The sequence below is a fragment of the Cheilinus undulatus genome, linkage group 17 (assembly GCF_018320785.1).
Source record: "Cheilinus undulatus linkage group 17, ASM1832078v1, whole genome shotgun sequence".
In the NCBI taxonomy this organism is placed as follows: domain Eukaryota; kingdom Metazoa; phylum Chordata; class Actinopteri; order Labriformes; family Labridae; genus Cheilinus; species Cheilinus undulatus.
In genome coordinates, this window is record NC_054881.1 from 17,757,791 (window position 1) to 17,783,759 (window position 25,969).

At 38.0% G+C, this 25,969-nt stretch overlaps 1 protein-coding gene across 4 annotated transcripts in view; it reads left to right on the forward strand.

The window, feature by feature from the left end:
• Window positions 1–25,969, forward strand: part of LOC121524730 (transcription factor 4-like) — a 349,074-nt gene that overhangs the window by 303,951 nt on the left and 19,154 nt on the right. For all 4 annotated transcript variants that reach the window (XM_041810216.1, XM_041810213.1, XM_041810215.1 and 1 more), the window contains 3 exons: window positions 645–724; window positions 864–1,073; window positions 21,970–22,108. In XM_041810216.1, the coding sequence (XP_041666150.1) occupies window positions 645–724; window positions 864–1,073; window positions 21,970–22,108 (429 nt within the window). The remainder of the gene's footprint in view (window positions 1–644; window positions 725–863; window positions 1,074–21,969; window positions 22,109–25,969) is intronic.

Below are 25,969 nucleotides of genomic sequence, written 5' to 3' on the forward strand. Positions count from 1 at the left end.
TGTCCCTCCTCTCTCTACCAGCTAATGAGACCTGTCGATTCAGATCCGACTCTTCAGAGCAGCGACAGAACACAAAAGCAGAGAAGAACAGAGAAACAAAGCGTGTTTATTCTGCAGAGGGCCCATGCTAATCAACCACTTGTACCTTTTCAAAAACAAAAGCCTGACATTAGCATTTCTGCTATGAGATATGAGTTGGTTTGTTTTTTGGTCTTTTCTTCCTCGCCTTGGTGTGAATATTGTCTGAGCACCACAAGTGGATAGGAGGGAGTGTGGATGGAGACAAGTGGATAGAGACTCCTTGTGTGTAGCACTGCTTTGTCTGCTGTTTGGCACTGTACATCAAGTGGTTTCTTTCTCAACATATAAAGGGGGAAGAGGGTTTAGATCTAATCTCTGCACAGGCGTCCATCTATTCTCTGCTCACACATATCCAATGTAGGGTCGCAGGTGCTTTGAGATTTCACTATCATGCATTGAAAAGGCTAATTACTGAAAGTTGTACTGATTAAGGGGTATCAGTCTTAACTCTCCTCTTATCTTCCAGTTCTCTGATTGCTGTTTAAGATCACTTTTCCTCTCTCTTGCATTATTTTGTATGTATTTTCCTTCCTTATGAAGTTTTCTTGTCTCGTCTCTCATAGCTGCAAGTTCAGCTGTCTGGTCGAGGAACGGTGGACAGGGAGCGTCATCGCCGAACTATGAGGCTCCACTACACTCTCTGGTATGCACACAGATACAAACAACCACATTGTCACCACATGTAGCACATATATCAACTTTAAGGGTCACATTTTTCCAAACTTAACTTTTATACAAACTAAATTATAGTGCTCATGTCACTGGGTTCCTTTGTTCTGCAGCAAAGTCGTATCGAAGACCGACTGGAGCGTTTGGACGATGCCATCCACGTACTGCGGAGTCATGCAGTAGGACCGTCGACGGGTATGAGCAGCGGGCACGGAGACATGCACAGCCTTATAGGGGCGGCACACACGCACAATGGAGCTATGGGCGCTCTGAGCGGCGGTTACGGGACGGGCCTGCTGTCGGCTAACAGACACTCCCTCATGGTAAGACCTGAAAGCATGTCTTATACAAAAGTTTTGATGCCATGGTTGATGAGCAGTGGGCCTTGAGGCTCGGGAGCTTTTTGATTAAAACCTTGTACTATATTAAGATAATGGAGCATAAAACATCTGAGACATGGAAGAAGATCTCCACTTGGCCTTTAAGAAGGAAAAAGTGCATTATAGGCATTGCGGTGCTGGATAGCTTGTTTTTCCTCATAGAGAGCAGCTTCCTAATGGCGCAAATGTAGTTATGTAGACATTGAAATGTCTTTAGAAATTTGGAATGGAAACAATATACGGAAAGACACCTGGACCTTTGCAGCTAACATTGTCACTTTCATTCCAGTAATAGAGAATGCATCACCAAGAACAGGTACGAGGCGCTGCTGGTAGTGTGAAAACACTCTCTAGGGATTGTCCCCCATGTGATTCAGCATCTGCCTAGAGCATGAAGTCAGTCCCTTGTAGCCTACTAAACAACTCTACATGCAGAACCTGCTCAATGCTCACTTTTCCATCTACTGAAAGTGATTTTAGACAAACTTCTTATTTAGATTTACAAAAGAAATGAGAACACATGGAACTTTTATTTTCGTCCAACAACATAGACTGGCAGACTGATGGACTTCAGTTCACAAGACTAAGTCTTGCATCCTGCAATGGGACTATTGTAAATGCACACATGGACATTTTAGTTTTAAAGCAATATGTGGATGCTTCTCTGAAACAGGCACCTTTTGTTTGCAAAATTTAACTCAAGTGATTGAGTTTTTAAAATTTTTTATGCTTATATTGATAATAGAGGACAGTGGTCAGATTTAGAAACTTATAAGAAAGTGGGGGGAGGAATGCTGGAAAGATTGGTTGGTTTGTTGCTTTGTTTGTTGGTTGGATGATTGGTTCATTGGTAGGTTCATTGGTTCTCTGGTTGGTTGTTTGGTTGGTGGGTTGGTTTGTTGGTTGGTTCATTGGTCTGTTTGTTGATTGTTTGGTTTGTTGGTTGGTCTGTTGGTTCATCGGTTGGTTGATTCACTGGGTGGTTCGCCTGTTCAGCGGGTAGTTTGTTGGTTCATTGAGTGGTTCGTTGGTTGTTTGGTTTGTTGGTTACCTGATTGGTTCATTGGTTGGTTTGTTGGTTGGTCTTTTTGTTAATTGGTTGTTTTTTTGGGTTGGCTGGGCCATTGGGTGGTTTGTTGGTTTGTTCATTTGTTCTTGGGTTGGTTGGTTGGTTGTGTGGTTTGTTGGTTAGTCTGTTGGTTCATTGGTTGGTTGGTTGGCTCACTGGGTGGTTCGTCTGTTCATTGGGTGGTTTATTGGTTCAAAATAAGAAAAAGGGATAAGAAAGTGTGAGAGAAATGTCTTTTTGCTGGTTGTTTGGTTCATTGGTTGGTTCACTGGTTCACTGGGTAGTTGGTTGGTTGGTTCATTCATATGTTGGTTAGTTGGTTTGTTGGATGGATGGATTGATGGATGTTCATCCACTTACACAAAAAACGTACCATGGCTCATAATAGTAGGAAAAATGCACATGCAATTTTATAAAGTATCACTTAAAGAAGATGAGTTGTGCTGATCTTGACACCTAAAATCCCATCCTGTGTACTGTACTCATCAGGAGGAATTTCCTTACAGCCTGTCATACAAAAGGTATTGCTTCCAAAAAGAGCTATAGAGGAAATCAATTTAAAATATAAGGTTATTTTTGTGTGAATTTGATTTGATTTACAGCATAAATGTGGAAAATGGAACACACCACAAACATATAAAAATATTCAGTTGCACAACACAAAAATATGTAGAAAACTGAACAGTTAGGCAGCACTGAGGAAGGCAAAGTACTGAGGTGTGTTCAGTGTGGTCTGTATACAGCCACTGCTCAGAATTAAAGACCCTATGAGGGCATTTTTGTGTTCTGACTGTTCAGGTTTCAAGCGTATATGAATCACCTCTTCAAAGTACTGCTTGTTTCATCTATGCATGGTTTTAATGTTTTAAAGGAATCACAAACATAAAAGAATCAGGTTCTTTTCATAGATAGAGGTTAAATCAAATAACATTGTAAAAAAGAGAAAGTAAGGAGGGATGAAAGAAGTGAGAGATGCTTAGATCTGAGTGAAAAGACAGGGGCAGGAATTGAGAATATAAAATAAGTAAGCAGTAATGTTTTCCATCTTTAAGTTTGTCTTTTTTGTAGACTTGAATCAATAAACATAAAGAACCAAACAGCTGTGTGACATGAGGAGAGGTAGGAGGGCGAGAGAGAAAGAGAGAGAGAGAGCATTATAAAACACAGCCAGTATAAACACATTCAGATGCCTGGACATGTTCATTCAGACCCACACTGTTTATTTGTGCATATTCACATGTGGACATGCACACAGTCACCAGATGTTCATGCTAACTAGCACGCTCTGCACACTGTCACTACCTCTTCAACACCTCTCTCTCTGCTCAAAGGCTTGGCCTCGGTCTTGCTGATGTCATCTGTCAGGCTCCTGAAGTCACATTTGAAATTTTTCTGCTCTGGCTTCAGCGAACCCTGCAGCCTCCAGGGGGCGCTGCAGCAGCTTTTTCTGCTCCCGCTACAGTAGTTCAGAAGCTTTGTCTGTCTGTCTCTGCTCTTTGTTAAAGTATTTACTTTGAAGTGTTGTTTTCTAAATGGAGAACACCTGTGCTAGACGGGAGTGTGTGTCTGTGTGGTGTGTGAGCGCTGGCCGGCTCCCACAGAGATTATCTTCTTCTCACGCATATCTGCCCAGCTGTCTCTCTCTCTCTCCCCCCTCGCTCTTTCTCTTTTCCTCTCCACACACACACACACATAACCCTCCCAGCTTTGTCTGTCTCACTCCTTCCTGGTATGTTTCGTTGTGTTTCCTGCTCTCTTCATCTGAAGGATTTGCACATGCAATAACAAAAATGAGTGAAACTTTAAAAAAACACTCTTATTTGAGTCCATTCATTAAAAAGTTCAGGGCCTGATTCACTAACAATTCGGCGGGTAGTAATTAGCATTGTGCTTGATTTGCTCCTCCTGTCTGCTCAAGGCCTAACACTTCATATCGACTTCTGTCTGTGATTGGTGTCCATAACTCTGGAAAACTGCGGGTGATGCCTCCCCGTATCCACCACAAACAAGTGCAATTTTTTGCAAAGAACTATCTACATATCCAGATAGCCTAACCCCCATTTCAGACTGGCTGTGTGTCGACTGCATGCAGCTGTGTCCACTCTGGCACGCACTGTCACAGTTTTCATAGCAGGCATGCATGCTGCATATTTGCTGCATTTCCCTGCTGTTACAGCCCTGTCTTTCACCATCACCTTTAACTCTGTAAGTCTTTCTACAATTGACGTGATTCATCTTATAGCCAAACTAATCTGGTAAAAAAAAAAAAAAAAAATAAAAACAGACTAAAAGCATTCTTTAGAAACGAAGGTAGTTAGTTTAAGGAAATTCTCAACCGGACTTTCACTTTGAAGATCAGAAACGTATGTTTGTCACAGCCGAGATGCAGGTCTCATGTGCCCAGTCTGAAATAGGCTTAACTTAAGGCCTGCATTTGCACTGGTGGCTCAATAGGGGCTTAATTCGACCAATATGTCATGTGGCTGACCTCTTCTGTAACATTGTTCACTGCAGAGGAGAGAAGGAGTACTGCGTTTGACTTTAGGCTACTATAAATGTTAATCGCAATGAACTGTCTTGCTTTGGTGAACAAGGTCAGACAATGAATACGTCTTAATGGACGAAAAAAGCAACCACACATGGGAGTATTTATGCTAATGCTTCCATTTTGATGTTTGGAACTGTTTCGCCAACAACTATTAACCAACTAACGAAGAACAGGAAGGCTCATGCACAACAAAACACATGACAAAAAGGTTAGATTCAGTAGCAAGAGCAGCAGAGCCACAAGAACTCAAAATTCTCTTAATGCAATGTTTTGGCAGCTATTTTGGATATAGTCTGGGTCTTCATCTTTAGATCAAAACAACCACTAGGTTTAGCCATGTTTTAGTCATTTTTCATAATTTTAGTTTTAGTCCAGTTTTAGTCACCAAAAAGTAATATCACCAAAAAATCACCTTTACTTTCTGTCAAGGCATTTTTTTTCTTTGAACTAATTCAATCAGCCAGACTGTAAGAGTAATATAACACTCATTATTGAAAATATACTAATGGAAATACTGTCATATTCACAGTGGAGAAAGATCATGGATTTTTATTATCCAACAGTCAAACACTAACATTCTGTTCCATTGTAGTCTCCTTGATGAAAAGTTAACTTACTTTTGGTCAGATGTACATTAAGCTAGTCTTAGTCTAGTCTTCATTATTGAAAAAGGGTAGCTGATGAACATTTATAGTCATAGTTTTAGTCTAACACTGGATGTGAAGGCAGAAGGGGTCAAAGACATTAGAGATGCCAACAGATTTGAGGGCTATGCACAGATATGTAGAAGTAGGGAACAGAGGTCACAATGGAGTATTTTAGTGCTCTGCTCAGGCTTTCTTACAACAACCATCCTGTTTTTACACTAGCTAGTCTGAGGCATGATTCTACACAAGTATAGAAACGTTCAACTAAATACAAATGTCAGACTCTTTCAAATAAGTTGAGTCACGAGGCATTTGCAAGTATTTTCTCCTTTGCAAGATACTGTCCAGTTGAACATCATTGGTAAAGGTCAGGTCTTAAACTGTAACACCAGTGTTTTAGCATTAGTGTTAGCCCGTTCAGGGCTTCTGTCACAAATGAGATGTTGCCTTGGAAAATTCCAGCTCTTTAAGCTTTCTGTTTACGAAATGTGAAATATGAGAATTTAACTGGTATCAAGTATGAGCAGTGACTGACATGCACCATGCAAAATATAACCTCACTTTAAAAGTACCTACATATCCCCTTTAAAGCTTTAAAACTTAATCAGAATGTTACTTTGCCATGAAATATGACAAAAGTTTTATATAACTACATTAACAAAATAACAAAATTTGTATTACTGTTTTTAAATTAATACATTTTTGAAGTGAGAAAAAATCTTGAAGTTGTAAGGAAATGTGTTACAGAAATTGAATGTTTTCAGCCAAGCCTTGAAAAAGTGGAGAGAACAGTATTTGGCTTCATGAATTAATTTTAACTTTGTGGTAAAGAAAAAGCTTCAAATTTAAGGGAAAAACTTGCAAACTACTTTCACAGTAGTGTTTGGATGTACTTTCAAACACTTCTCTGCTCCCCAGACTCATTTTGGCGTTTAACTTTATTAAGTGACACGTGGTTTAAGGCCAGGAAAACACTGGAAGTTAACTTCTCTTCAGGGGTGATATCGTTACAAACCATTTTTCTGTTTGATCTCAGAGCTTTCTCAAATGCATCCCTCAGTTTTTACATGCAACCAGTGGAAAAATAAACTCTGGTGAAGAGGATATGTGATGAAAACACTGTTTACTTATGGATTCTTTGAAAAACACACACATACAGAAGCTCATAAATCGCTTCTTGTGTTGTCATTATAGAAATCCTGTGAGTGTTTATTCAGGCTCTGGATTATTAGCTGATAGAAAAACAGACTCATTAGGACTGAAAACACAGCAGCTCTGTAGCAGCATTTTCATCTGGGCCTGGGCCGGTCTGCTGGCTGTGCCAAGCCAAACCTTAATAGCATGCACTTACACTAAAACCTCACAGCAGGGGCTAAAGTGTGTTTGCACTGTCAGACTTCAGCTTCATTAAACTTCTTCCTTCTTTTGGCTTGGAAATGTTTTATATATACAAAAGTTACCTTAGCTTTCTTTAAAATCACAGCAGTTCTGTGAAAAAGCCCCTTTTCTGATTTCTTATTATTTTGCATGTTTGTCACGCTTAAATTTTTCTGATCATCACTCAAATTTTAATATAAAAAGAGAAAGATAACCTGAGTAAATACAAAATTGTTTTTGAATGATGATTTCATTTATTAAGGGGAAAATGTCATCCAAACCTGCCTGGTCCTAAATGAAAAAGTAATTGCTCCCTAAACCTATACACAGTCGTCCCCCTGTTGGCGGCAACAACTGTAAGCAAATGTTTGCGATAACTGGTGATGAGTCTTTCTTATCACTGTGGAGAAATTTTGGGACACTCCTGTTTAAAAAATAATTTTAATTCTGCCACATTGGAGGGTTTTCAAGCATAAACAGCCTATATAAGGTGATTCCACAAAGTCTCAATTGGATTTAAGTCCAAACTTTGACAAGGCCACTCCAACACCTTCATTTTGTTTTCTTTTTCAGAGTGGGACTTGCTTGTGTGTTTTGGATCATCGTGCTGCTGCATAACCCATGTCTGCTTGAGCTAGAGGTCAGGAACTGATGACTGAATTTATTGGTAGAGAGAGCAGAATTCCTGGTTGCATTGATTACGGAAAGAGGTCCAGGCCCTCCGGGTCTTATTGTGAACAGAGTCAACATAAAATGAAAAATGGCCAAAAATTAACTAAAACTAGAAAAAAAATTGATAAAGACGCAAAAATGGGTTAAGAAATGCCAAAAAGGGTCAAAATGGGTGGTAAAACAGCGAAAAGCGGCTAAAAAGTAGCAAAAGTAGGTTTAAGTGTTAACAAAGGTTGCCAAGTGGCAAAAAATGGATAAAGAGGCAAAAAAAGGGTCAAATGTGAAAAAATGTGGAAAAAATGGACAGTGATGTGATCATTAGGGGTTAAAAAGTGTCACAAATTTGCAATGAAATCATCAGAACCCAAAAATAGCTTGACATGCGTTTCAGCTCCAAAATGAGGTAACTGTTAGCCAGGATGCATGCTAGCTCCAGTGCTAGTGATCCAACCCACATGCACTGATAAATCACAGCTGGAGAGGCCTTTCAGGGGCCCAGCCAAGTCTGCGGGCAGGCCGGATGAACACTGACCTTACTGGAGTCAAGCGAGGCCTGCAGGATTTTAGATGTTGTTCTTGATGCTTTTGTGCCCTCCTGGATGAGTCGTCGATGTGCTCTTGGAGGGATTTTGGTAGGCCAGTCACTCATGGGAATGTTCACCACTGGTCCAAGTTTTCTCCATTTGTGGATAATGGCTCTCACTTTGGTTAGCTGAGAAATCCTTACTTTTTATAGCTGTTGCAGGATGGTATCAGAGTTTCCATGACAGGCTCATCATATTTATCATTCCTGTGTAGTGTTAATTTTGTCAGCTGTTTTAATTTTATTCTTATTCTGTAGATTAAAATGTTAGTTTTTGTCACATTTTTATTCATTTTTAACCTTTATAATTTTAGCCCATAAAAGTCCCTTACATTGTAGTTTTTACTTTTAATCAAGATATTTTTGAACTCTTTTAATCAGCCAAATTGTGAGATTAAGATAAATGTTAAACACTTGAACAATGCACTGTCAACACTTAAACTGATTTAAGATACACTGATGACAATCCTGACATACTTTATGTACACAGTAGTGAAATATCACGGATTTGATAGACTGATAAACTTACTGTTTGCCAGAATTTTTATCACCAAAGATTAGCTGGTCTTGTCTTCCTCACAAAAAAGGTAGCCAATGAACATTTTTAGTCATAGTTTTAGTCAATGAAATGAACACTAAAAGTATTCAAGCTCTTAAAACAGGATGGATTTGATTCGATTTTTTTCCATCATGGAGCAGCCATACTTTTTAGTACATATTTGGTAATCTCAGATTTTCTGCCTTGCTTGTTTTCATCCTTCAGACTTGATTCATTCCTCCTCTTCCTCTACCCCTCTCTTTCTCTGTCTTTCCTCTTTTACACATTAATACATGCACGTACACACACATTAGACACAGCTGTATGTAGTTTGGCTGTGTTAGGCTGAGACGCCTTTAGGCTGAGGTCATAACTCTGGGAAAACAGGTGGTAGACCGATGCAGAAGAGAAAGAGGGAAACAGACTTATGCAAAGACAACTTAGACACTCAAATACTGAAATGAATCAAGTGGAAAAACACACATTTACATCTTTCTTTCTTTCTGCTTAATTATTTGTGGGTCATTTTATGTTTGCAGCGTCAAACCACAACCTCCGTCTGCCTCTTAGTCATTATTTTAATGCATCTGGGCTCGGTTCAGTTTTAGGTTGTCTCTAAGTGAGGGGAAAGGTTAAGAGACAAGTCTCTCTTTCCATTAAGCAGAGCTACAGTAAGTGAAATGGATCATAATCTGCATCACTCTGCTGAAAAACACACTAATTCCTGATAATACTCTGGATCTCTTCTCTTTTCTCAGTCGCTAAATGTACTCCCACACGATGATGGAAATGTACTGTCACCCCCTACCTCTGCCATGAAAACACAATAAATAAAACAGATATCAACGTGGTCATGAAGAGCGCCTGGCAGAGAGAATAAAATCAATACGGCTGTCTCAGGAGCTAAAGTTGCCCATACCTGTTATAGAGGTAAAGACTGGCAGGAAAGAAGGTTATAAAATGCAAGAAAGGCCAATGAGACCTCCGCTGGCTCACTCATGGCTCCATAAGGCAATGTGGTGTTCTTCTGGTCATGTAATACTGACTGTAAACAGATGGGAAACAAACTGACCTGTCGTTCTGGGTCTCTGAAATTTATTTTCTTTATTTGTTAAACACCACACAGAGTGGTAGGTTAAGCCATTATCTGCATGTATTTTTTAGAATAAAACTAGGACCTCAATTTGACCTTTTAGTGGTGATAATTGTAAACAACAACAAATATCAAAATCAGTGCTTAAAGAAAACATTTCCTACTGTTTTTTTATCGTTCCAACTCTTCAGACATCATTTACATTTATTTGATATATGTGGAGTGCTTTTTTTTCAAAACAACATATTCTGTATGTTTCTGGCAGAATACATTATAGCATTTCCTATTAACATGCAGCCCTGCAGTATGGTAATGCTTTTTATGTGTCTTTATGGTTCAGAAGCTGTATAATATGATTATTTATGAGGGAAACAATGGTTATTATCTGTCCAAGAATACAATAATGAAATTTTTTTGATTATTAAAAAAAAAAACTGTATTTTCAGTCACTGCTTGAACAACAAAAAATGATTTTTTTGTTTTAAAAATAAATTGGGCCTGCCAGTGTTAATGCTGTAATCACAGTTAATTAAGATCTATAATTAGTGCATTAATTGTGTTTAATCAGGACAGATCACACACATTAAACCCGTGCAGCATCTCTCTGCAGGTATGTAAACTCAGTCCACCACTGCTCCTGAATGTCTCATTTCACTTAAAAAAGACTCAGTCAAAAGTCATCTGCATCCTGTGTTATCAAATATTTACCTCTTTACTGTTCCTCTATCTCCTTCTCAATCCATGACAAGTTCCTTCCCAATTTTGACCTTCCCATGATCAAAGAAACACAATTGCTGTCAAGAGCTCTCTGCCTGCATTAAACTCAATTTGTTCATCTTTTGAAAATATACATACAGGCCACTTTATTAGGTACACCTGTTCAACTGCTTGTTAACACAAATAAATAATCAGCCAGTCACACGGCAGCAACTCAATGTATTTTGGGATGTAGACCTGGTTAAGGCGACTTGCTGAAGTTAAAACCGGGTATCAGAATGGGGAAGAAAGGGGATTTAAGTGATTTTAACGTGGCATGGTTGTTTTCAGACGGGCTGGTGTGAGTATTTCAGAAACTGCTGATCTACTGGGATTTTCACTCACAACCATCTCTAGGGTTTACAGATAATGGTCCAGAAAATGGAAAATACCCAGTGAGCATCAGTCGTGTGGGCAAAAAAATGCCTTGTTGATGTCAGAGGTCAGAGGAGAATGGGCAGACTGGTTTCTGATGATAGAAAGGCAACAGTAACTTAAATAACCACTCAATACAACCAAGTAACATTTTGATCCATGTGACTACCTGTCATTGGTTGTAGTTCATATAGAGGTCCACAAATGTTTGTTAGCCCTGATGAAGAGTGACTCGATCAAAACATGTTTGCTTTTTTTTAATGATCTGACCATTATAATAAAGGCTTTTTAAGTTTTTCCTTCCTCTTTTTTTCACAGTTTTCATGTTTGGAGTGCCTGGTTTCTTCTTTGTTATTGTGCATTATTTCCCCCTAAGTCACACTAAGTAGCTTGCCCTCTTATTGTTCTCTCCTCCCGGTGCATATTTGAAGACAAAACTATTAACAAGATGTACCTTAATGTAAGATTTTAAACAATTACTGATTTTAAATCTTAATACTTAAATTTGAAAAGAAGATAAATAACCCTGATGCTTTTTTTATATTCCCATATCTGGTCTCCTCTTTCTTCCCTACATTTTTTTTCTTTGTAAAAAAAAAAAAAAAAAAAACTCGAGTTAAGCTTATAAGAACAGTCTGTCATCCTTCACTCTGTTCTTACATGAAAAAAAAAACATCACGCCACTGGAAAATATTGCACTAATTTTCCTCCTGTAGAAGTCCAACGTGGACACAGGGCCCAGTGTGTGTATTTTTCGGTGAGTGTGTGTATGTTGACATTATAGCAGGTGCTTTCTGTCAAGGGTTCAGTTTGTACAGAGGAGAAACTGTGCAGCTTTAGGAATGTTCCACCATGTGTGTGTTAATGTTAGATTAATACAGGCCCAATCCAATGTGTCGAAAATATAGAAATCTGATCTATAGAGTATAAATACCATTCAGGTTTAATATGAAGAATCTACCCACTGAATGTCTAAATTAACTAAAAATTACTATACTCATAGCCACGGCCACCCATAAGAGGGGCTAAAAGGGAGAGCTTTCTGGGTCCCAGCCAAATGGGGGGCCCATGGACATCAGCAAAATTATGATTCATTGTAAAGTTAAGATGTGATAACCATATTTCATATTTAACCTGAATAATAACCACTTTTATCTAAGCAAAAAAAAGTGAACATTATTCATTTCTTTATGCTGTAGTATAATTAGGCATTTTCAAAATGTAAAACCCTTTTTCTTTAAACAGATTTACCTTTTTATTTGTAATGGTAACAATGTGGATGGGCACATCAACTACATTGTCTTCCTTCATGTCCTACTCCTCTGCAGAGATGCATTTTTTGACTGAGACGGTAATCAGAAAGGACAAAGAGAAATTGCTAAGATTCATCTAATACCAGCTGAAATATTACAAATTATGGAGTTAGTGGAGTTTCTTCTTCTCTCAGATGTGCTACTGCAGCAGTTGAGACAGACTTGTCTTTGCTGTTTATAACTACATGACAGATCGGTGCGTGTGCAAATATAAATGCTGATTGTGTGTGTGAATGTGTGTCATCTCTTGACCCAGAATCTACCATCTTTCTCTTCTTCTTCCTGTGTAATCAGTCGCTCTCTAACACACATTATAAATGAAGACACTTCCCACTGATCAACAGCATTGCAGATGACAGCTACTCAGCATCTCCTCCTCTTGTTTGCTCTCTCACTGCCTCCTTTATTTTCAATCTGCTCTGCTGAAATAAGATCTAGATCTTGAAAGCAAATCAAAGTTTAATTTCTTGGTTTTTGTTATTTACCTTTTTATTTTGGTGAAATAACGTGAAAAAAATGCAAACTAGTGACACTGGTTCCCTGACACTCCAGATAGACTGTTTCATATTTCCATTGCATGAGATAGTTCACATTTATCTGGGAAAGCTCTCATACAAGTGACTTTTCGAAATAGTCTCATAAAGTGATTGGATGAATGTATATCACATTCATTATGGGGCCAATCAGAGCAACAAGACAAAATGATGGGTAGCAGTCTTAATAACTCAACAACAAGGAAATTGCACCCAACTAGTTTTTGATAAAGTCCAAGATCAACCACAATCCCAGAAGACTCAGATATTTTCCCCACACAGTAGAAAAAAATCTGTTCTGCTCAAGCTGATGGATCGTCCAGACCCCATGTCTGTCATCAGGCAGATCCATCTTGCAAAGCTCCTGTCTGAAACGATTGTGCCCAGTCTGAAAAATTTGACCTGTCAGAAACATTTGTGGAGAATGAGGGTGTGGTTTAGTTCTACAGCAAGCCAGTAAACAATGGCTGTCACTGGTGTGCCAGTAGGCTTTGTGAAGCTATGGCGGCTGGACAGCATTTCTTTAAGCTTTCATGATGGAAAAGATGTTTTTGCTCTTCTCTCGACCTGAGATTTATTCACCAACTGGCTTTGCTGTTACTAAACAACACTGCCTGCTTGTCAAACTCATGTCGTACACAGTAGAACCTGCACTTGTTGTGGCTTCAACTGGCCCATGATGAATGTGACAGATAGAACGTCATCCTTTGAGGAAGATTTTGACATTCCTTGGCACCAAATCGGATACGCTTCCTCAGCAGGGGGCCTTCAGCAGGCACTGGGACTGTTTGCAGCTGAGTGCGAAGCGGTTGGTATGAGAATAAGCACCTCCAAATCTGAGGCCATGGTTCTCTGCTGGAAAATGGTGGATTGCTCCCTCTGGGTTGGGAGTGAGTCTTCGCCCCAAGTGAAGGAGTTCAAGTAGTCTTGAGTGAGGGTTGAAAGAATCGTGAGATTGACAGGCAGATTGGTGCAACATCAGCAGTTTTACAGCTTTCAATTTACCATTCGATCTATGTTCCAACCTCACCTATGACCATGAATTCTGGGTAATGACCAAAAGATTGAGAAAGTGGGTTCAAGCAGTCGAAATGAGATTCCTCAAGAAGGTGTCTTGGCTCAGCCTTACAGATAGGGTGAGGAGCTGGGACATCCAGAGGGATCTTGTAGTAGAGTCACTGCCCCTTCGCATCAAAAGGAGTCAGTTGAGGTGATTCAAGTATCTGATCAGAATGTCTCCGGGTCACCTCCATGTGGAGGTCTTCCAGGCATGTCCAACTTGGAGAACTCCCCGGGGAGACCCAGAACTTGCTGGAGGGATTATATATCCCATCTGGTCTGGGAACACCTCAGAATCCTCAAATTGCCCGTAGAAGTGAGTGTTAGCGTGAGTGTTCTTCTGGTTTGTCTGTATATGTCCTGTGATTGGCTGTTGAATGGTCCAGGGTGTACACAACCTCTTGTCTAATGACAGCTGGGATCAGCTCCAGCCCTCCAGGACCGATAAAGTGATAAACAGTACAGAAAACATAATATTACTTACCAAGCTTCAGGTAGCTGTGAAACCCTCCTGGTTCATTCAGAAGATTTATACAGTAGAGATGTTCCTATTGGTTGCGATGAAGTCTTCATTAGCTGCAGCTTTGGCACATTTTTCACAAAGAGGTATGAATTTTTTATTTGGGAATCAGCTGTCTTTCCCAAAGACTCTCTTTTATGTTTTTTGAAAGCAAGACTATTTAGGTATCCTTTGGTTGCTGTGGCATGAAAATGTGAGTAGTAACACACATAAACACTTCTTGCTGGTGCATTCAAGGACACTCTGACATCTGGTTGTTGATAGTAGAGAAAGATTCTTCATAAAGACCATGTGGCGTCACATTTATTACCTGGGCTTCAATTTTCAGATGCAACATCAAATGAAAGTTAGGCTTTCCAGATGTCAGAAATCAAGTCACAGATGTACTTAAATGCAACGCTGACAAAAATTAGACAAACACAGAAAAATGGAAACACTTTGACAAGATCCTCTAAACTCAGGGTCTACTTTTTGGCTTCTTTCCGCAGCTTTCAGTCACAGTTGGACTGACAAAATCAAAACAATTCACTCATACTTCCTTATTGTTATTGGCTGTGCAGTTACAGTTATACAATCAGATGTCTTTAACCTGAGGATGCTTGGTAAGTGGGCGTGGCTGCTCTTAGAGCAGAACCAGCAGCAGCAGATCAGTTTATTTGTAATTTATTTATATTTTTCTCCCCCCGTCTGTCTCCTCATTGAACTAAATTAAGCAAGAGAGAAGGAAGGCTCGTTAAAATATAAAAGGCCTCCATTAAAAATGTACAACACCCTCTCTGTCTCCCTCTCCGCTGCCATTTTACATTTGGGAATCCAGGCGGTGATGAAAGGCAGGGAACGGAAAGAAAAGAGAGACAGAAAGAAAGACGGGAGGAAAATAATAAATAAGGGAGCAGTCAGACGTATGGACGGATACGAGCACAACGCTCAGTTTGACTCGCATACAAAGGAGCGCACATATACACTCACAGTCACAGAGAGAAGCCGGTCGACATTTTGTGATATTTGCACGCAGTGAGAGGGGAGTTTGGCATGTGGTGGGCAAGACCTCTGTGTCAGCCAGCTGGATTAACAGACAGACACTGGGATTGGGTTTTCAAAACAACTTTATTTACACTATGGTTGGCAGACAAGACAGAAAAAAGTCAAAGCAGGCAATCCCTGTTATGTATTATTATGATGATTTAAAATGTTATGTTTACATCCAGACAGTGAATTATATCAGTGGTGTTTGATATACATCTCATTTTCATTTAAATTCTATTACAACACAGTCTCCAGCATGCTGTTTTTCTTTTATGTCTCCTTATCAAACAACAAGCTTGTCCCATTTTCTGTTTTAAATTTGGATTTTATGTTATACTTAACTATCAATATAATCTGGTGTTATATATGTTTTTAGGGGTATAATGTTTGCTTGCATCAGATGCAAGAAGTCCTAGGTTCAGATCCTGGAATAGCCTCCATTTTTATATTACAACTGGCTTGAATGCCAAACATTAATAATAGACACACGTTAATTAAGTTCAAGTATTTCAAGTGAAAGTCTTTTACTTTATTAGAGAATCACAGATGATGCACTGCTGCTACAGTGAATTAAATCTAATTTTAACTTGGTTTAAAAGTCAACTTAGTCTCCAGCCTGCTGTTTTTCTTTTATTCTTTCCTTCTTATTCAAACCACAAGATTTTATAAGTTTTCCTTCTTAATCAGGACTTTATTTTTTTCTTCACTAGTATTATTCTGGTGTTAAATGGCTGTATTTGTTGCTTCCTTTGCAAGAGATCCCGGGTTCAGATTCCAGATGAGCCCCCATTTTTATGTTACAACTGGCAATGATGCTGAGCATAATAATGAGCAAAACACAGGTGACTTAAATTAAACTATTCCAAGTTACAAGTTTTTTTTTCTTTACTTCGAAGTAACTGAAAAACTGAAAACACAGATAATGTTCTGCTGATGTTTGATATAAACTCATTTCAGTCAGCTGTTTTTCTTTTATTCATTCCCACCCATTCAAACCACAAGCTTTTGCCAGTTTTTCTTTTAATTAGGGTTTTGTTTTTTACTTTACTAGTGTTATAGTCTGATGTTTTATGTTTTGAGGGTACAATTCTTGTTTCAGGTGCAAGATGTCACAGGTTCAGATCCCAGATGAACCCACATTATTATGTTACAGATGGCTCTGATGCTGAGCGTAATAATAGACACAAGTGAATTAAGTTGAGGTATTCCAAGTAACAGTTTTTTAATATATTGGAGAATTAAAACGGAAAGTAACTCAAAATCCAAAAACAAACAGATGAAGCACTGCTACTAGAGTGAATTATATCAGTGATATTCAACTCATTTTAATTTGATTATAAAGGTGAGCACTGTCTCCAGCCAGAAAGTTTTCTTTATTTTTCCTTCCCATTCAAACCACAAGTTTTGCCAGTTTTTTCCCACTAAGTTAGGACTTGTTATATGTTTTTAGGGGGTATAATTGTCACTTCACCTGCCAGAGGTCCTGGATTCAGATCCCGGACGAGCCCCCATTTTTATGTTACAGCTTTCTCATATGTCAAACATAATAATGGACACAGCACAAAAGAGTTAAGTTATAGTGTTTTACTTTATCATTAAATTTAAAAGGAAGTATTCAAATTTGAAAACACACAGGTGAACGTGAGCTACTCCTGCCTAAATAGACTCTGGGTAACTGACCACAGGTGCGAACAACTTGGTAAAATTAGCAGAAGCACCAAAATGAAACTGGAAGCAGCACTAATGTAAACATATGCAAACACAAATAGAAATACACCGTTAGATTGCAACAGTTTTTGGTTGTTTGCTTTCATTTTCATGATGACATTTTCTATACCAGCCAAACTTGTTGCTTTTTGTTTCAATTTAAGGCTCTTTTATATAATTTGTTACTAACTCTGAAGGTACATATGAATATCTCATGAAAAAATTAGTCCTCAGATATTAAAGCAGAGAAAACTTTGGACCTTGTACTAGCATTTTATGTGCAGATGAGCTCATTGGCCTCTGTTTATGCAGCATCGTCAGCCTAGTGGTCATGTCCCAGCACATCATGTACAAAGGTTGTTGTCCTTGAAGTGTGTTGCCAGGGTTCTAATCCAGCCTATAGCTCCTTTCCTCGATGTCACTCTCCCCCTCCCCAGTTTCCAATGCTTTTCTATGTTCTACTGGGTCAGCCAGGGTTGGAGCTGATCCCAGCTGTCACTGGGCAGGAGGTGGTGTACACCCTGAACTGGTTAACCAGTCAATCACAGGGCCTCATAGTCTCATGTGCTTTTTGCTCATAATAGTCTAAATTTTTTTTCTTTGCAAACTATTCTGCCTTGGCCATGAGTCTTTTAAAGGTTATTTCCCAGCGAGGTCACTGGTCATCATTCACTTGTATCCTCGTAAGATTTTTCTTAAATTTGTTGATAAGAAAGTTTCTAGGAGAAACCTTCATGGAATACATGACACTTTCTCACACTATGCAAATGTTCTCTCCTGTGTTCTGGAAGTACAGTACATGCACATTTCTCTGACTTAGCACAAGAAATGTCCCTTTTATTCCAATAAAACGACATGAGATTGCAGGGCAGTGTGCAAACACAGAAGGCACATACGAGTGAGAGGAAAAGAAGCAAGATATCAGTAATGTCCAAATGAAAATAAACCGTTAAAACAATCACAAAAAAGTGGTTGTAGTGCTGCTCTAAATTAGAGAGGCATCTGGCTGTAGACCTATATGTTGGGGTGTTGTGGACTCATCTGTTGCAGACCTGTACAATGGGGCGACCTATTAACCTTTGTTGGGGTTTTCCTCAGTTTGTGTTTATTCCCCTCCCCCTTACCCTTATCCTAACCTTTAGGGTTCAGGTGCCTAACCCTAACCCTCACTGGGTTTTTCTTTGTTGGTGGGGTGCTAAATTTATTTATTCCCCTCAGTAAATGTTCAATTTTTGTTCATAAGATTCTTCAATGGGGAAAATATTGCCACTTACCAAAACCTCTGACAGCAGAAAATAAATGTCATTCAGTGCTTGATTCTGGTTCCAACTGGGGTGTACATCACTTCCTACCCAACAGTTCAGGTCGTCTGGTCTTTGTAGAGGTCCAAATAAGACCAAAAACAAAGATTCAGTAATATTTTAGTGCTAGTAGTGGATATAAAATGAATGCTACAGACATATAAATTGGATGAAATCCTTGGTTCAGACATATTCATCATGAAATAATAAGAAAATGATGCATTTCAGATGAATAAAAAAAAATACCATTAAATTCAGTGTGTTAACATCTGCTGATGCACACATGCCTATAAATGGATCTAGGCTATTATTGTTGAAAATATGCATCTACCATTAAAACACTTTTTTTTCCATAGATACTATATATACAATTTTTAAGATAAATAAATAAATAAATAAAAATACAAAAAGTGTTGCATTGATAAAAATGTACTGTATTGGAATCAAAATTTTATATTAATGTGTCTTTTTTTAAAATATAGCACATTTACTTGTGCTGATGAGTGCAAAATTGAACGTGCTCTGGTGTGCTATTAGATTTTTTTTATTTATTTATTTATTATTTTTTGCTCAAATCAGTAATAAGAAAACTTTGGTAAATGTCAGAATCTTATTAAAAAAACCACAAGAGTGGTATTAGGAACAATTTTTTTCTAAATAATGGTTGGCAAATGAGGCAAATTCTTGGTTGAATTTAAAGAAAAGTGCTAGTATGACAAAATGACCTCTTCCTTCAAAAACACATATACGATGAGCGTTATTTTGATAAAAAGCAGATTTAAACATATGTATTTAGACCCACTACACAGCCATTTTGCTATTGTCCCTGATTTTCTCTTCATATTTATATCCCAACTTCCTGTTTACAGTATTCAGATCTAACTATCCATCAGGATTCAAATCGAGCCGCTGTCCTGCTGACACGTTCAAAGTGAAAAGATAGGGGAAAAAGAGGATGAGAGAGAGAGAGAACCACAGGATGCCATGGGAAAGCTGGCATCGCACATACGCACACATAAAGAGAGCCCATCTCGTGCCAAAACAGTGAGTCCCTGCTGGAAGCTGCTCGGAGCTCTGGGAATTAGAAATCCCACAATTAAACATATGGGCATTAAGATAATTGTCAGTTGTTATGCTGTTGTGTGTGGGTGTGGTTGTGTGTTAGGGTGTGTGAGTGTGTGTGGCAGACAGATGGAAAGGATTCAACCAAGCACACATACACAAAAACATGCACCCTTACAGGATTTCACTGAAAACAAACCTTTGAAAAAGAAGGAGAAATGGAGAGTTTGAGAAACTGTAAATATACATGTCAGACATGCAGACGTGAACCTGGACAGAGATGCACACTCGCAGAGGCAGACGCGCACCTGCACCTGCAACGTGTGGAAGCACCTGAGTTTTACTGCAAAAATGGAGGAAAACATCAGGCGGGACAGTGTGTGTTAGTGAGTGTGTGTTTTAATGTGTGTGAGACACAGATAGAGATCTTCAACATCTTAAAAAGGCAGATGATGCCCTCAGCAGGCCGCTCACAGTACTGCAACATCTGGAAGCAACAGACTGAGAACACAGGGCCTCATTCACAAACTGTTCTTAGGAAGAAATTAAACCCTCTCACGGTGTTTAGGAAGATTCTGACATTCAGCAAAGATTTCTAATCTGTAATGTGAACAAACAAAATCAAAGAACACTCCAGAGCATTCTTACCAACATATGAATTCTGATATGAAAGGATAAAAGGTTTCATTTCTCACTCAAATGTGCTAGATTTAAAAATAACATTAAAATTGACTATTTAATTCTATTTTACTTACTTAATATGATCAAATATTCAGTTAAACATGCAGTTTTTGATCTTAGCTGCATAATGTTAAATTCTAAATATAAAGTAAGCTAGGTTGTAGTTTTAACATTAGAAACTTACTTAGAACACTAAAAACATATTGTCACACAAGGATGTGTGTGCATCAGCAGGTATAAATGTGTTCAAATGATGTTCCATCATCGTAAAGCATCAGCTTCCTGAATAAATGTGTGCTTTAACGAAACTGTTCTCGCTTAACTATTTTTAACTCACCTGCTATGCATCTTTTTTCTATTAAGGCATGATCCACGTCATTTATTTTTCCAAGATTATTTCTTAGGTTTCTTTGCATTTATTTAGACAGGGTAAATGAAGAGAGATAAGAAATATGGGGAGACAGAGTGGGGGGAGACATGCTCTAAACATGCATGCTGAAATATTGTTTACCTTAAAAAAAACAAAAAAACCAAACATGTCATTTGATGTAATTGTGTATTTTTTTAACAAATATTTTCTACTAAATATTATATGCATTTCTTATCAGATATATAAATCTGTCTACATTTTGAGCAGTTTTGGTTGGTAAAACATGACCAAAAAAAAAACATTTAAAATGGAATAAAGATTTTTTTGTTTAATTGTTAATACCTTGTCCAATCAACATGATGAATCATTCCCTTAAAATCCTCTTGTATACAATCTGATCAATGCAAAAAATGTCTACCAGTGGATTATCAATTGTTAGAAATGCCTAATGGATCAAAATGTGATACAAAAAATACAAATTTTCCCCAATTCTTTTTTTGGGATTTCATTAGAAGGTAAATACATATCTCAGTTCAAAAAATTGACAATTTTCTGGGAGGGCCTGTGTTTGCCCAGGGCACCAAAATTGTTAAATCTTCCTCTGCCCTTACATGGGCAATAAAAGGAGCCTATGGATGCACTTCGACTGACAAGCCGTTTGTTTTTAACTCTGGTTTTCTATTATGTGTTTAATCATTTATGTATTTCTTTAATTGTATTTTATCTTTTTACGTTGTGTGTTATCTATGTGATGATGGACCTGATTAAAAAAACTCATTCTTTTATGTTTTTAACTTGTTGAATGACCCTAAAGTGAATCTCAGATCTTGAATTTTGATCAGGCAAACCAAGGTTTGCTACCGTAGCATTGCAAATAAAAGATTTGTGGGCTGGAGTTTAATTTTTCATGGACTCATTGCTCTCCTATGCACCTGTCTTAAGAGAAAGATGTGTGGAACATTTTTCCATCAACAGTTGAAAAAGAAAAATTAAAAATAGCAAGAAAACAACTTAAAGTTAAACATCCAATATAGAACTGTCAAATATTTGTTTTTTTAAAAGTCTTGTGGCACATGGACTTCACCTACTTATTTTTCAGTCTCCAAAGCACATACCCCCTCTAAGTATCCTCTCCTAGGAGTTTGAAGGCAACAAAAAGCAATTTAGTGTTTCTTTGTAATGCATTACTACTAGAAGAGTTATATTTAACTCAAAATGAATAATCATGTTTCAAATCAGGCCCATTTTTAGGTCATCTAAATATGAAGGTTGGTCACACATGTCTGTGTTTACAACAAAGAGTCGTTTTCCTTTCCCATATCTTAGTAGTTATAGATTTAATGATTTTTGTATACTAACTTAGTCTTTTCATATTTTTTGCTTGACTATTTATGTGGAAATTGATCATGCAACCACAAGCAGGAAAAGCAATATACAGCATATAATGTATGGTTGGATTTTCATACTGATAATTCTTTTTAATTTTTATTTGTAAAAACTGAAACAAGCCTGTCAGTAAATTCAGACCACGATAATTTCAAAACTTCTCCTGTTGTGTCCATTTCGACCCCATGATTAAAATCTCTTTCCACTGTCTGTTTTTTTCCAGGTCGGCTCTCACAGAGAAGACGGCAGTGGTGTTGGCGGTCTACGTGGCGGACACTCAATGGGCGGTCAGGTGTCGGTGCCTCAGCTTCCTGTTCAGTCGGCCACCTCACCGGACCTCAACCAGTCTGACCCGTACAGAGGTGAGACCGCACCGCTCTAACTGCATTGATTAACTGGTTGATTGATTGGAGCATTGATTGCATTAATGGAAGAGATGCTCGGCATTTCCAGCATTAGAACCACATCTGCAGATATAAGTCAAAGAAGTTAATTATTGCATTTTGCTGGCATCAGGCCAAAACATTCTATCTCCAAAAGCAGCACTTTTCAGAGAATGAAAAAAAAATGCTATATTTTTAAAATAATTAAATATTGGTCATAGTCAGCATCTTTTACACACACTTCTTTAAAATTGGCTAAAACCCACCAGCAGATGTAAAGGGTAACCAATGGCACTAATTTATGAAGAAAATTACAATCATGAAAAATGGAGATCCGAGGTTTTTGGCCTTACACCGGCAATTTGCGTACAGCTGATTTGGACATCCAAACACCAAACAATGGACCTACCTCAGCTGAGACTTCTTCTTTCTTTTTCTCATTCCTTGAATTTTAAAGCCTCAACTAAAGACTAGAGTTTTAGTTCTAATCCAGGGGCCAAGCCAGAAGTGTTCGATACCTGGAGGCTTAGCCCAAACTTATTGGGTCCAGGGGAAGTTTTTGCTCATCCTTTACAGCCAACATCATTTATTTTAAATGATTTGTTTCCCAAAGTGTGCCAATCATTCTAAAACCAAAATACATTTAATTGACAGTAAAAATATATATTAAGAAACTATCTGTTATTACTACAGTCTGTTAGGGACACTCCAGGAAAAAGAAAAATAAGACAGAGGAGTTGTTTAATTACAAGAAAAAAAAACTTTTAAACTAATTGTCAGGTTTAAAAGGTGTTAATTTATGAGGAAAAAAGTAGAAATGTTTTACCTTAAAAGTCGTAAACATGAAGGTGAACCAAAACTTCGAATTTTTGAGATTTTAAAGTCAAAATGTTGAAAATCCAACCATTGTTGGAAAAACTAGATTCATCAAAATTTAAACTTTCTAAACCAGCAATTTTTAAAGTTTTTGTTGCAATTTTGACAATGTCAGAGCAGACAGGCCTGGACCCCAGGTTGGGAGCTACTGGTCTACACTACATTCTTGTAAAGAATGAGAGTTTCTGTATTATTTCAAGCACTTTCTCAGGAAACCAGCCAGAAAAAACTGCAGTTTAGTACAGAGAAGTAATGTCATTTTAAATGTATTCACCTTTTAAAAAGTATCGCGTATTATTATGCGTATTTTGGAGCTCTCAGCATATACCGAGCTGTTTGTAGCTCTTAAAAAGGCAGATGATGCCTGTTTCTACTGTTGACGTTTTACTAAATGATGTAAATGTAACCAACAGACATTTTTGGTTCTCATTGCTGATTGTCTATATTTGAAAAGTAATTTATTTATCATTCATGACAGAATATATTTGTTCACCTTGTTTTTTGCCTGTTTCTAAATATAGACAAACTGTCACAATAAGAGTTAGAGCTTTTTCTTGTGCAGGAGAGACTTGATGTTCATTATAATGAAAAGTATGACTGTTTAAGTGTTTCAGCTAAAATGTGTTTGGACATATTGGCAAATTGGATATCGGCAAAAATACAGTACTGTGCATCCTTAATTGATGCATTGCATCTATTAGAAAGCAAGCAAGAAAGGATGTGTGCTCATGTTCATGTGATTTTTATTCAGAAAACAAACAGAAAATATCTCAACATCTGTTGTTTTTGTTCATGCATGTGAGTGTTTCTATAGAGACACAGACATCCCAGCATGCACCTTTGCAAGCACACACGAACATACCAAGATAACCTTTAGAAAAACACAGTTAGTATAAATGCATAAGTAACAAACAAGTTGAACAGAAGATGAAACGGTAAGACATTACATTTTAGAAAGCTGGATCAAGATCAAGAGAGAAGTCTTAAATGAAAAAAACAAAGAAAGCAAAGAAGTATATATTTTTTTAAGAGAATAAAAAGTAGAAAAATTAAAGGGGCATCCTGTTGTGATGAAAAACATGAAACAGAAGGATAATATTAAAATTACAACAAAAGAAAAACATATGAAAATCAATAAAAAGAAAATTATGAAAAGAAAGAGCAAGAAATCAAAGATGACAGACAACTGTAGCCAGTTAAAGAAATTAGAAAGATAAAGAGGAGGAGAAGAGGGATGAAAAAGATCTAATGCAAAAAAAGGGAAGATTTAGGAATGGGAATAATGAAGAGCATGAGGAAAAAAGACATGGACAAGAAGGACACAGATCAAAGATGTCGGCGAAAATCAAGAGGAGGAGGAAAAAAACAAAGAAGAATAAATGAAACATAGAGAAAAGAAGAGAAACAAAAGAGTTTAAAAGAGAGTAAATATGTATATTAAATAAAGGTGAAGTTAAGGAAAAAGACACATGGAGTCCCATCTCATCTGGTGAGCATCGACGTCAACGCCCAAGTGGTAAAATAAACACAGTGTGTGTGTGTGTGTGTTGTGATATGAATATGGAGGAGGAGGAAAAGTGTATATGAGCGCGCTGTGCAGCAAATTAGCCCTGAGCTCGTTTTTAAAGGCTGAAAATGAGTCTGCTGGCAGCAAAGTTCAGCCGCCGACAGCCAGAGCCAAGTGTGTAATGAGGTGAGAGAGCAGGAGAAATGAGGGTGGGTAGAGGCTGTAAATAAAGTGAATTAAATGTTTTTGGCAGCAGAAACTTCAGTAGCAGAGCTGTGGTTTCTCTCTCCATTTCAGAATAATTATCAACTGTAAATATACATTAAGTTTATTATTTTAGTATTTAAAATGTATATATGGTAACAAGTTTAATCTTAGTAAAGCAGGTTGGGGGGTTTTAAATTTTTTATTTCATGACATAAACTCATTGATAAATGGAAGTAAAACTGGCTTCTTTTAAAGGACTGATCCAGGGGTTAAAAACATCTTGTCATCAGCAGAAAAGCTCAGGAATCACTGGTAGAGACAAATCCAATGGCTGGTTCATGGACACAGACTTTTTGCTGCAGTAGCACCTCAGTGTCTGCTGTTGCCTGCTGACTGTGACAGCAGTGGAGATAGTTGGATTAAAAATTTTAGATAGTTGCAGATAAAATTACCTCCATAAGATTGTCTTGAATTCAATGAGATATACATATTAGACATTGCTTTAACAATCAATCAATTAAGAGCTAGATAGGTGGTGCTCCTAATGAATTAACAGCTATATTTAATTTTGAGGGACTTGTAGGGTTGGCAAATGCAGTACTGTGCAAAACTTTTAGGCATGTTGGGGCTAAAAATTGAGGCTGAAGTAAGACAACAATATAAACTAAGCTGGCTTTAGGGCACTATTGCACTATTAGGGTGGAGTAAGAGATGGATGTGGTGAGCAAGCACAGCCTAGGGTACCGTCCAGGTGGGTAGCAAGGTTGCCACAAGTTTAAGGTACAGTGCTGTTGATGTCCCAAGGGCCCAAAAACCATCTCAACAGGGGTGAAAAAGCCAAGACAAAAGAGATGCCGTCCTGCTTGATGAGGTGAGAGACATCTGGCTGCAGACCTGTATAGTGAGGCAGCCTCGGGGCAGGACTGTGGGATGGGAAGTGACGTATTGAACCTTGTTGGGTTTTTTCTTCAGTTTGTGGTGTGTTAAATTTGATAAATTTGATAAATCGCCTGGCCATGTCTGTCAAAATGTCATCATCAAGAAAGGCCGTAATAATAGTGTTACTCTTGATTTACTTCTAAAGAATATCTCAGTCGTCTGTGTGTTGAGTGGATCTATGCTGTGTCCACTGTCCTGCAGAAAGACTCTTCATGAAGTGAATGCATGTCTACTTTTGTTTCAAGATTCAGAGCAGCTGGGAACTCCTCAGGTTCTTCCTGATGTCCTTTACATTGTGGTTAAAACATTTT